The sequence below is a fragment of the Arachis ipaensis genome, chromosome B03, assembly GCF_000816755.2.
Source record: "Arachis ipaensis cultivar K30076 chromosome B03, Araip1.1, whole genome shotgun sequence".
Classification (NCBI taxonomy): domain Eukaryota; kingdom Viridiplantae; phylum Streptophyta; class Magnoliopsida; order Fabales; family Fabaceae; genus Arachis; species Arachis ipaensis.
Window position 1 is genome coordinate 119359315 of NC_029787.2, and position 12656 is coordinate 119371970.

The window sequence follows — 12656 nt, forward strand, 5'->3', positions numbered from 1 at the left end:
ACCTAATTATAGTTCGGACCAGTCATCCCCTACGACACATATTATCAAAGCCAGACCTAGCAGGACGATTGATGAAAAAGGCGATAGAGCTCTCTGAATTCGACATATCATATCAATCACGAGGATCACCTAAAGCACAGGCATTGGCCGACTTCATCTCGAAATTCACAGACAAGGAGGAGCGCATCAAAACATGGGAATTATACGTGGATGAAGCATGAAACGAAAATGGATGTGGAGCAGGAATCCTCCTGAAAGACAATAATAATGGAGTCCACGCTGAGTAGTCAATAAAGTTTCTTTTCGAAACAACCAAAAACCAGGCCGAGTATGAAGCTCTACTAGCAGGCCTAAGGTTAGCCAAGGAAGTAGGGATTTCCAGTTTAAAAGTACACTGCGACTCCCTCCTTGTGGTATAACAGGTAAACGGTCATTTTCAGGTACGAGATTCGCTTCTAGAATAATATTTGAACTCGGTCAAAACCATAATGAAATTTTTTCAAAATTTTGAAATACTGCATATACCAAAAGAAAAAAATTGCAGGGCTGATATTTTATCCAAATTAGCTACATATAGGGTAACTAATCAAACAGAAAATTGAATCATCTTACACTAACGGAATCCAGTTTAGATACAAAATCTGTTTTAAGTATGTCATAGGAAGAAGACTAGCGAAGCACATTTATTCGCTACTTAAAAAGCAGAGAAATACCAGAGGGTGAAAACCCAAAGACATTTAGATACAAATCAAACCAATATACCTTATTAGGGGCGGACCTATACAGGCGAGGTGTTTCCCGGCCTCTGCTGAAATGCCTCGGCCGAGCAGAAGCAGAAACTGCCATGGACGAGGTACATGATGGAATCTGCGGACACCATACCAAAAGTAGGAGTTTGGATACAAAAATACTCCGAGCAGGATACTTTTGGCCAACGTTGAGAAAAGATTGCAGAAATAAGGTACAAAACTATGATGCATGTCAAAGATACGCACCGTTCATCCACAACCCAGCCGAGCTATTACATACCTCAGACGTCAACTGGCCGTTTCACAAATGGGGGATGGACATACTCGGACTATTCCCAGTCTCAACATGACAGGTAAAGTTCCTTTTGGTAGCTGTTGATTATTTCACAAAATAGATAGAAGCACAGCCTCTTGTGAAAATAACAGAAAAAAAGACAATTTACAGATAAAAAGATTGCTTCATATCTAACCGATCTGCATGTCAAACATCATTTTTCATCCATTGAACACCCACAAACCAATGGGCTCGCGGAGGCGGCTAACAAAGTTATCTTGCAGGCCTTAAAAAAGAAATTGACAGATGCTAAGGGACGATGGGCCGAGCTTATACCAGAAGTGTTGTGGGATTATAACACAACACCCCGCACAACAATAAATGAAAGCCCGTTCCGACTAGTCTATGGTGCAGACTGTATGATACCCATTGAGATCAGCCAAGGGTCCACTCGAACCGAATACTTTGATGAGCAGGACAACTCGGAAGCCAGATCAACCGAGCTCGACCTAATAAGTGAAGAACGAAACCTCACCGAACTAAGGCAGCAAGCCATGCAAGCAGCAATGCAAAAGCAATACAACAAAAAAGTGAAACCAAGAACCTTACAAGAAGGGGACTTGGTCCTACGACAAATGGAAGAAGTCCGGAAACCACCAGGACACGGGAAGCTAGCTGCTAATTGGGAAGGCCCCTTCTGCGTCTCCAAAGTCATCGAAAAAGGAACATACTCTCTCGAAACACTAGTAGGAACAACTCTTCCTAACACTTGGAATATTTCATCTTTAAAAATCTATTACAGTTGAATTGCTATGTACATATGAAATTGTCAGGTACTCTTTTTCCTAATTACGAGGTTTTATCTCTAAGGAGGGTTTTACTCAAACAGGTTTTAACGAGGCCGACCACTTCATACCTTCCTCGAAAGACTGATTCGTATACCAATAAATTCATCATACTCTGCTAACTGTATATCATCAAACCGACAAAACAACGATGGAAATCACATCCATCTTACTAATAATGAAACCGACCACATAGGTCGGAAATGCCAAATTCAAAAATCATCATCACACAAGGGACGAACAAAGTCATTCCAAACTTCAAACATACTATACAGTACAAATGAAAAGAGTTTCCAACAAAAACTAAAAGTTCCCAATCCGGGATCCTTGTCCAAACTATTTGTAGAGATAAATCAACATTTATTATCTAACTAGCAAAAGAAAGCTAGAGTCAACATTCATCCACATGCAGTTTATAAAGTATCATAGCAGTTAAAACTGACACCAAAATTGTCGGACAAAACAAGTTCAAAATATTACGAACAAAACTGAAAAACAACTCTAAAATAAACACAACTAAAGTACACACATTTTTTAAGAAGGAGGAGGAACGCTCTCAGCCTGCTCCTTGCCGGTTTCATCGTCTGCAAGTTCTCCATTAACAACTATTTTGGTCACATTGAGTTTCCTTACATCAAAGTTCGGAGAAAACAATGTGACCTGGCTAACGGCACGATCAAAACCAGCTACAAACATATTCATCTTCTACTTCTCAAGCTAGTTGAGACGAGCGGTCATTTCACCCTTGGTCTTATCATTCTCCTTAACCTCAGCTTGTAACAGTCTAATTTGTTCTTGAAGACGGGAAACTTCATTCTCCCTCTCCTTCATTTTCGAGGTCACATCAATGACGACCTCTTCCCTCTCTTTTAGCAAACGCTCAAGGGACGACCCCTTCTCCATCATTACCTGTTGTTCCGAGCCCAACAGTTCAGTAGCACAACCAACAGACAACAGCCGAGATGCAACAATCTACAGAGACAAGGACAAAACACAATAAAAAAGAGGTAAACAAAAAATCTAACTTGAATAAACTTGCCCATCCCCTCAACTCCAGTCTGACGCGTGAGACCCATGTCTCCAGGATACTGGGACACGTGATCAGCAAGCTCGGAAATTGGAAACTGATCACTCCACATAGAATGCGGATTCACTCCAGGAATAAAATCATGCAGTTTTCATTGCCTTTCAAAAACAGACTTCACAATAGCGTCACCTTCGAAAATCACTTCTAGAAACTTTTTCGACTCAGTCATTCTCCTTTTTGGAGAAGCAGGAGGCTGAGCAGAGGAAAAAGCAACATTACCATCTGTCTCTTTAACAACCCCGGAAGCACTACAACCTTTCTCACCTTTCTTTTTCAGGTACACTTGAAATTTAGTAGCATTCAAATTTGGAACCCTACTAACAACGAAAAGCAAAGGATGAATAATAGGCAACCAAACAAAAATCGAAGCATATAAAACCAAAATTACCTATATACAATTCCAGCCCTTCTTTGTTATTTTCCTCTTCGTATCTTAATAAATCAGGAATAGATAGACATTTCCTAGTAGCAAAATTTTCAATTAAAAATTCTAACAAACAGTCTTCCTCCTCACTTCTCTCACTAGCTTCGAGGATTTGCAACGGTTCCGAACACCAGTACAAAGGATATTTCTCTATCAACTCATTATCTAAATAAAAAGGATATTCAGACTCCAAAGAATGAACGTTTACAAACATAGATTTGAAGTTTTTAAAGGAAGATTTATACAATAGGAAGATAGAGCGGCCAGGAAAACTACTCAGAAATACCCAAAGCCCTTTACATACCCCTTTCAATTGAAACAAAGAAAAGAAAATATTAAGATAAGTAGGAGAATTCAAAAATTCATCCGACATTCAAACGCACGCAAAAGTGCCCAAGAATTTGGATGTAACTGCGACGAAGCATAGTCAGTTGAGTTAAAACCTTACACTCAAAATCTGAGAAAGAAAACTTCACATGCAACTCAGACAAGCAAGGGAAGTACATATAAAAATAACCCCAGTCCCCTCTCCTCTCACAAACCCTCTCCTCACTGGTGGAAGGAAGAAATTCAATACGAATGCCAGAAATCCCTCTAACAAACTTTAGGGCTTCCAAACCACGAAGTGACTTGTAATCACAGTATGACGACGCACGAGTTTTTACATCAACATGAACCCAATGGTAGGGGTTCTCTTTGTTCACTTCGACAACTTTCAGCTTTTCTTTCTTTTTCTTTAGCCATTTTTTTCAGAAAATAGAGGAGAAAAAACCAGAAGACAATAAGAAGACGAGAAGACAGTAAGAAGATGAGAAGACTAACATCTGGAAGACATGTCTTCTCACACTTATCAAAATTTTACAACTGAAGTTGTGTCTCGTGTCTTTCCAAAAAAGAAACGGTAAAAGTTTAATTACAACCCACTATTTTAGTGGGGAGTTGAAAAAAATAATAAACACGCGCCCAACGCAAAACGATCTGGATCCAACCAACCAAACATAACTTTATTGCAGCCCAATTCACAAAGCAAAACTTTTTCAAAACCCCATGCAAAACGATCCGGATCCAACACAGCCAACATAAATTTATTGTAGCCCAATTCACAAAACAAAACTTTTTCAAAAATATTTTTTATTTTCGATATTTTAAATCAATTTATTTTTCAAAACCCAAGCTTGAAACACATGTTGAGCTTGGGGCTTCAGTATTCTACCTCAAAATGTCGAGGTATAACTCTAAAAGAAAAAGCTCAACTTGCTGAATTACAACAAGTCAAGTTTGGGGCTGTGTACTGTACCCCTAAGATCTCGGACAAAACCGAGTCATACCTCGACACGACCTATAATGAAAACGGCTTTATCTTATCAGAACGCTCCCCACAATCTTGCGACGAGATCAGTCACTAAGATCTCGGACGAAACCAACTACTAACTCCACACTAAACTGGGCTATAAAATGGGCACGACATCAACGATAGAAAACACAGCAAATTCATTCCACAATAACATACTACCAAACAGCGTCCCGATCATACGCACACTTTTGTTTAAGTGATTCCTTTATTGACTTGAGCGTCAGAGTCCTTTTTACAGGTACCACGCTTGGATCCGAGTTTACGAGAGTATTTTTGGTTTGGCTCAAGTTATCAAGCACACCAAGATCAACAAGAGGCCGACGTATAGCCTGGGAAGAATATCTTTCCCAGAACAATAATACAATAATAATCACTAGTTTATTACGACTTGATCTCCCAACATTCCATGCATTCATGTACATTCATTCCTCTTCTTCACACGCAAATAATACTAACAGAAAAAAATCCGATTTTTTGTTGTATCGTTGGCTCCATTCTAACTAATTTATAACAATTTTATTTGTCATTTGAGTATATAATCATATATATTAAACATGACTATAAAACGAGGAGTTTGGTGGTGGTGGAAGATTCAAAACCAAAAAGGGTATAAAATTAAAATAGGGTGAAATATTTGGAATACTAGTATACTACTATAGCCCTTTGACAGCTGGCATTATATTATAGTAATGAAAATATAGAAAGACGTAATTTTCAGATGCTGATGATGACGAACTTGCATGTTCACATTCAAGATTTTCTAAAGTCGAAACCAAATTCTTAGCTATCACTGTAACTTGTTAGTTTTAAAGAACACATACCTCGTCAACTATATATATGTTTGTTCGAAATAAAACAAAGTCATCCCAATGGTAGTTAGTTGTTGTTGACTTTTCACAAAAGTACTGGTATATTAAATTAATTAACTACTTATGAAAAAGATATAATAGCAGGATTTTCATAGTTAATGACATAGAATGACTGCGATAATTTATTTTGTTTATTGCACTCGTCTACATTTGATTTTTATTGAAGGAAACCATTATTGCAGGTATTATAGAACTAATTAAAAGGCATACCATACGTGCTAAGTTTAAAAGAATTTTGACCATGATGTTCTTAATTAAACCTCATCCGAGTCTTAGTTGATATTTGAACCTGGTGAAGTTTTTTTTTTTGGGACGGGAACCTGGTGCAGTTTATGCAGCCAAATCTACCATTTGATCCTGACCTTTTTTTTGGTCATACAAACACACACACACACACTAATCTAGCAACTACACTACTCACTAGGAAAGAATTTTGATTGTTGACCCCTAACATTTTTCATTATGTATGGGCCTCATCTAGCAAAATTTTTGGTAATTTACTCTAATGAAAGAAAGCTTTTTCCTTGCGTAACAAATTGGGAAAACCTATAATGGCCCAAGATTTGAAGCCCAAATGGCACATGCATGCACGTGTTTACCATATGCATATTGCACCAAAATTGTTCAATTCGTTATAGTCCCCTTTCAACATGTTTGTCTTGATGGGCCGTTCCATATTCTTGATGATCTTTCTTGCTTTAATTTTTGGCCACAAGACAATGATAATTATAGAGCTTATGCTACGTTATGCCAAAAAATAAAAAAATAGAACTTATGCTATCTAGTAGTTAATTCATTAGTTCATTAGTTCGTATAAATAAGTGTTAGGAATTCAAATATCGTATTATACCTATAGTAAATCATTGGCCAATGACAAATCCTTAAATGCAGTTCGAATTTGTATAGATTAATCTTTGACTTGTCAAGCTAAAAAATACCGTGAAAAACAAATTTTTTTTTTATTTTTTTTATAAACTTGTCTGACTCATTATTCTATTATTAATAGATAAGATGAAATATAAACTTACAACGAAACTAAGATTACACTCTAATTTTAAGGCAACAGAGTTATAGAGTGATGGAATAAATAGAAGTTTAAAAACATTATGTTACGGAAACATTTCTTACCTTGCGGTCTAACGGATCTTGTGTACCATATATGATTAAACGCAGTACAGAGAGTACAGCTCAATTAACATGTTGTTCTAGCAGGCAGAAGCAGAAGAAGACAAGTCTTTTTAGATGGCCATGAACTCCACGAGTTTGTGTGGTACTAATTGAATTCAAACACATGATCCATCACCAAATACCAAATGTGCCCCTATCTTCTCTTTCTGCTTAATCTTCATGTTCTTATACGTTACAGTTATATCCATATATACAAATATCTCACTCTTATAGTATTAAAATTACAATAGCACTAAATCTTTGACTAATGACTATACTAGATTTTACTTTGAGTTGGGAGAAAGAGAGGTATCGAATAACTTAGAAATAAAACCACATCAATATACTGAGCTTTTGACATTTTATCATTTTTTTCCCACATAGATACATATAAGAAGCAATATAATTTGTATTTATATTTTAAAAAATATAGATGAACAAAAAAGGTTGCACAGATTAATCATATTTTGATTAAATTACCAGAATACCATTAGTATGTCTGGTTTACGTGTGAGTGTACACTAAAATTAGTTACTGATATAAAATATAACTAGAACACTAAGCTAAATCATTATCAAGAACCAAAACATAAAAAAGAGAAGACACACAAAACATCACCATGTTCCAAATCCCGGTAGTTTTGTATAGAATTAACACAAAACATCTGTTTGTGAATAAACATTTCACCTAGAACATTATAGGCTGTAAATGACACAAAATTCTATGATTTATACCAGAAATAGTAGCGGAACAACGATTAACAGGGCGAATCCTGAAAATAGCTTGAGGCTGACAAACTATAGGCAATGCCTTCTCCACCGAGACTGAAAATTAATTTTAAATCAACACCACATTATAAGAAACAAAAAACAAACTAATCAATCAACCTAAACAAAGAGTAGTTTGTTGCAAGATAACCAAGGGAGAGAGTAGATACTAGCCTTTGTTTTTGTGCAAGTAGGTTTCAAGTGGCACAAGGAGCTCTTCATCAGAAATATAGAAAGCATATGGTAATTTCTCCTCCTAAATCGGGGAAGGGGAGGGGGATAAAAGACACAATAATTAACCAAAGAGAACATTATTTTAATAACAAAGCAATTTTTTATATTTTGTTGGTAAGGATATGAAAAATGATGGGTTTACGTTGTCCAGAATCTTATTGACAATGAGTTGAAGTTGTTGTGGACCAGCATTCTGAGGAAGGTACATGGGAGCACCAAGAGGAGCTCCATCTGGGTGCGTCAAGAGGCACATGACGTTGTTGATTGTTGTGGTGTCCCTCTTCTCTCCTGTCTCTGTCTCCATCTCTATCTCTCTCTAAATTGGAAGGCGACGGCTGGAGGCGAGGACAACGTGAAGGAGAGGAAGATGTGAAGCTGACGGCGACGAGAAGAGGAAGACGATGGGAATGCGACGATGACGGGAAAGCTTGGCGGATTGGAGAGTTGAAAGCGACTTCAGGGAGTGGAAGAATGAGTTGCTGCTTGCTGGAAGACGATGGGAACGGACGACTTGCTGGAAGAGAGGAAGAACCGAAGAAGATGAGGACGGTGGCTGGCTGTGAGAAGACGGGGACGGTGGCCGGAGATGACTAACTGATTAGGAGAAAAAGGATCTAGTTAGGGTTCGGTTGAGTGTTTGTCATTTCAAGAGTCTTAAACTCTAATAAGCATAAAATATAAAATATTTGTTAAAAATAAATTAAATAATATATATCTATACACAAATATATTGATAACTGATTCTAGTAACTAATTTTAGTATAAGAATAACATTTTTATTTGTATATTGCTTTCGGCAGATTAGATGGTGGGCATAGCAGCCAGATCCCACCCACCACATTTACCTACCACTTTTCAATTTCCATTGCTTACTAATACCATTACCAACCAACTAAACCCAATATCAAAACAGTGAGTGAGTGTGACACACGCGCCTATGGACATCCCCAACGTTCTGGCACGTCTTTCTCTTTGCCATCAACTCCTTCATCTCTAATACTACCAATTCCTTAATCTCATTCTTCGTCTTTACTTTTGCTTGTTGCAGGTAGCGTCGCAGTTTTCGGCAGGTGAAGGCGGAGGAATGAGGAAGAACCCGACGTTGTTATGCGCTCCTGTAATGGCGGATTCCGTTGACAAGATGCACCTTGACGTCAGCAAGGCCAAAGCCAGCGGCGCTGACCTCGTCGAGATTCGTTTGGACTCCTTGAAGACCTTCAATCCCTCTTCGCACCTTCCCACTCTTATCAATAACCGTCCTTTGCCGCTCTTATTTACTTACAGGTTTCGCTGTTTTCTCTACCTCTTTCAATTTCGATTCGCTCTCAGTCTAAATAATCGAAACTCTTATGTCTTTGTTTATAAGGCCCAATTGGGAAGGTGGTATGTATGAAGGTGATGACAATACACGCTTTCATGCTCTGAGGTTGGCCATGGAGCTCGGAGCTGATTACATCGACATTGAACTCAAGGTTCGTTTGTTTTCTTTTAACAGTATTTTTTCTGATTCACTAGAATATAAATTACTTGGATTCAAACTGTAATCCGTACGAATCTTACTTCACTCGGATAAGCTCTCTGGCGGGTTCTGATGATGTGATGATTCTAATGTACCAAATTGTCTCAATCTAGCACCTTAGCATTTCCTTGTTTTGTTTTTTATTTTTTGTTTTTTGGTTTTTGGTTTTAAGTCATATGGAGTAAAAGTAGCTACTGTGAGCATGTGCTTGCTTAGTTTTATGTTTATACTATTTAGCTTTTTCATTCCTCGTGTGCCACTATCTTAGTTTAACAGTTCCACGCATTATGATTATTTTGCTTCCCATGACGATGCTGCAGAAAATCTGCATTTTAGGCCACCTTTTGATTGTTTGGTTTCTCTTGTTAGATTTTAGTCTTTGAGTGATTCTTTGCATGTGTTAATTAGGGTATATTTCACCCTGCTGTCATTTGGCATTCGGCTTTTGCTTTATATAGTCAAAGTAGTGACTAGAAATCTAAGGTATTGGACTCAAAAGCAAGTAGTTATCCTTGTCACCTGTTTAAAGTCGTTCTTTTGTCTTTTAATCTCATCTGATGAAGCCAGTTACTATCATTTATACTATTTGCTTTGCTAATAACAAAATCTGAACTCTGAAACTTAATGAAACATTTCCTCTTTATTCTGCATATCCAAAGGTTGCAAATCAGTTCTATGACTTTATACGTGGAAAGACATATGATAAAACCAAGGTCATTGTTTCATCTCACAACTATCAGCAAACTCCGTCAGTTGAGGATCTTGGAGACCTTGTTGCTAGAATACAAGCAACCAGGGCAGACATAGTGAAGATTGCAACAACTGCTTTGGAGATCACTGATGTGGCACGCATGTTTCAAATAATGGTGCATTCTCAAGTAAGAAGCGTATGTCAAAATTTGGTCAATGGTAATCTGATTCCAAATTTGACTTTCTCCAAAGTCCTTACATTGTTTCTAAATATCATGTTCCAGTAGGTTTGAACTCTGTGTTTTATTTGTTAACGCTTAATTATTTTATTTTATTTCCCCCCAATTTCAAGTCTCATCACTGTTATAGCAATACTCCTCTTGTTCTAATTTTGCTGGTGATACTGAAGTTTATGATGGCTGTATGTTGAGTATTTTTTATATGATAATAAGTAATTTTAGCATAACTCTTGTTGGATTCCAGGTTCCATTTATTGGACTTGTTATGGGTGATAGGGGATTGATTTCACGGATACTTTGCGCAAAATTTGGTGGGTATCTCACTTTTGGTACCCTTGAGTCAGGAGTAGTTTCAGCTCCTGGTCAACCTACACTTAAGGATCTATTGCATCTATACAATTTAAGACAAGTAGGACCTGATACAAAAGTATTTGGGATAATCGGAAAGCCTGTTGGTCACAGTAAATCACCCACATTGTTTAATGAGGCCTTCAAGTCACTTGGAATCAATGGAGTTTATGTATTTTTGTTGGTGGATGACCTTGCCAAATTTCTCAGCACTTACTCATCTACAGATTTTGTGGGATTCAGGTTCTAACCCCTTATGATAATTGCTTTAATTAAGAAATCTAATGTTGATGATTTTTGCATGTCTGTATGGTTAAATGATGGTAACATGTTCTAGCTTCTTTTTGTATGCTATTAAACTTTTCTGGGTCTATCGCTTGTTCTTTTTTGGCTTGGGATAATTGTAATCCTTTCAAATATAGGGATGCAGGCCATAGAGATATACAAATTACAAGTGACAAAAGTCAACTAGTAGACGAGCTGTATCTTTATATTATATTATTATGCATTATGATCAAATCCCTTTTTCAACAGATCTTGTGTGGTTCCTTGTTTTTATCCAATTCTATGAATCTTACATTGACAAAATCAAAGCCTATCCAAGTATCCATTTAAGCTCTTCATTTCTATCTTTTGTTGCTCCATCACTTTTTTGTTGTTCAGGTTTCTATTTGATATTTCCTTTATTAGATAGTTAAAGATTCTCACAACTAATGGAGTTTGATCTTTAACTATTTTTATTTCAGTGTTACCATTCCTCACAAGGAGGCAGCAGTTACGTGCTGTGATGAGGTTGACCCTGTGGCTAAGGTAATTGGTTACTTACACAGGTTGCGTTAAAAAGTGTCACGAACATCTAATATTAATTTTTGTTATTTGACATTTTTTGCTCCATTCTTTTCTGAATTCTCTAAGTTACTTTTGGGTGCAGTCAATTGGAGCTGTCAATTGTATTATAAGAAGACCAACAGATGGGAAGTTAATTGGGTATAACACAGATTACGTTGGTGCTATTTCTGCAATTGAGGATGGGCTACGGGGTAGTTGTCAAATTTAGTGGCTAAGCATTTTACACGGGCATTTTGCCATAAAATTTTCTTCTGAACATCTTGTGTATTTTTTGGCAGCTAAACAAAATGGCAGTGGCACAGTTGTTTCACCATTAGCTGGTAAACTGTTTGTTGTTATTGGTGCTGGTGGTGCTGGGAAGGCACTTGCTTATGGTGCAAAAGAGAAAGGAGCAAGGGTTGTGATTGCCAACCGAACCTATGGTAAGCTTCATGATTTGCATTTTTGTGCTTAAAGTAAAAACATTGAATTGTCAAAGATCCTTCTAGGATCATTATTGACAGAATTCCATACTTGGGAGCTAATCAAATAGCTGACAGTATGATAAATTCTCTTGTAGTTACAGAAAAAAAATGGTCTTATGGCGGTTTAATTCTTTGGCAATATTATTGCATGCACAGATAATATTAATGGTTAGATCTGTTAACATATTCACATTCTTTGTAGTCCAGAATTAATATGCACATTCACTTCTTAACATATTCACATTCTTTTTATAGCTTTTTTGACGGAAATGATGTTGGCTATTACTTCTCGTTCGTTATTAGTGTAGTACTACAGTATCATTTGTGTTATACAGATCGTGCTAGAGAACTTGCTGATTTAATTGGAGGAGATGCTTTAGCTCTTGCTGATTTAGATAATTACCATCCGGAGGATGGTATGATTCTTGCAAACACGACATCTATTGGAATGCAACCAAAAGTTGATGAAACACCTGTTTCTAAGGTTTGCTCCTTTGATATGACTGTACCAATTAGGCTCTTGTAACATTGTTTTGAGTATGATATTATTATTGACAATCCTATATGTGGAACGTGAGTGAGTTGAGTGCCAGAGAACCAACCATTCTTTTGTTTATGCAGCATGCATTGAAATACTACTCCCTGGTTTTTGATGCTGTCTACACACCCAAAATGACTAGACTTTTGACGGAAGCAGAAGAATCAGGAGCTACTGTTGTTACAGGATTGGAGATGTTTCTTGGACAAGCATACGGACAATTTGAGAAGTATACAGGA

The 12656-nt window shown here is 37.1% G+C and overlaps 2 protein-coding genes across 4 annotated transcripts in view; one reads left to right on the forward strand and one right to left on the reverse strand.

The window, feature by feature from the left end:
• On the reverse strand, positions 7442–8449 carry LOC110270340 (notchless protein homolog). The gene is made up of 3 exons (XM_021119425.1): positions 7913–8449; positions 7711–7792; positions 7442–7593 (listed from the first exon to the last, which is right to left on the reverse strand). Exons 1-3 carry the CDS (start codon positions 8072–8074, stop codon positions 7457–7459), a joined length of 381 nt encoding a protein of 126 aa, XP_020975084.1. The 5' UTR covers positions 8075–8449; the 3' UTR covers positions 7442–7456.
• The window catches only part of LOC107631040 (bifunctional 3-dehydroquinate dehydratase/shikimate dehydrogenase, chloroplastic), a 5038-nt gene continuing 944 nt past the window's right edge, over positions 8563–12656 (forward strand). For 2 of the 3 annotated variants that reach the window (XM_021119426.1, XM_021119428.1), the window contains exons 1-10: positions 8563–8728; positions 8819–9054; positions 9137–9242; positions 9949–10176; positions 10463–10809; positions 11313–11376; positions 11498–11606; positions 11694–11837; positions 12215–12363; positions 12501–12656. In XM_021119426.1, the coding sequence (XP_020975085.1) occupies positions 8708–8728; positions 8819–9054; positions 9137–9242; positions 9949–10176; positions 10463–10809; positions 11313–11376; positions 11498–11606; positions 11694–11837; positions 12215–12363; positions 12501–12656 (1560 nt within the window). In that variant the 5' untranslated portion in view covers positions 8563–8707. The remainder of the gene's footprint in view (positions 8729–8818; positions 9055–9136; positions 9243–9948; positions 10177–10462; positions 10810–11312; positions 11377–11497; positions 11607–11693; positions 11838–12214; positions 12364–12500) is intronic. The other variant, XM_021119427.1, reaches the window with a different exon arrangement.

Excerpts from the sequence above, each read along its gene's own strand:
- LOC110270340 (XM_021119425.1), bottom strand. The coding sequence starts at position 8,074 with ATGGAGACAGAGACAGGAGAGAAGAGGGACACCACAACAATCAACAAC. Across the intron at positions 7,793-7,912 it reads TCAATAAGATTCTGGACAAC|GAGGAGAAATTACCATATGC; the intron begins GTAAACCCATCA and ends TCCCCGATTTAG. Across the intron at positions 7,594-7,710 it reads CTACTTGCACAAAAACAAAG|TCTCGGTGGAGAAGGCATTG; the intron begins GCTAGTATCTAC and ends ATTAATTTTCAG.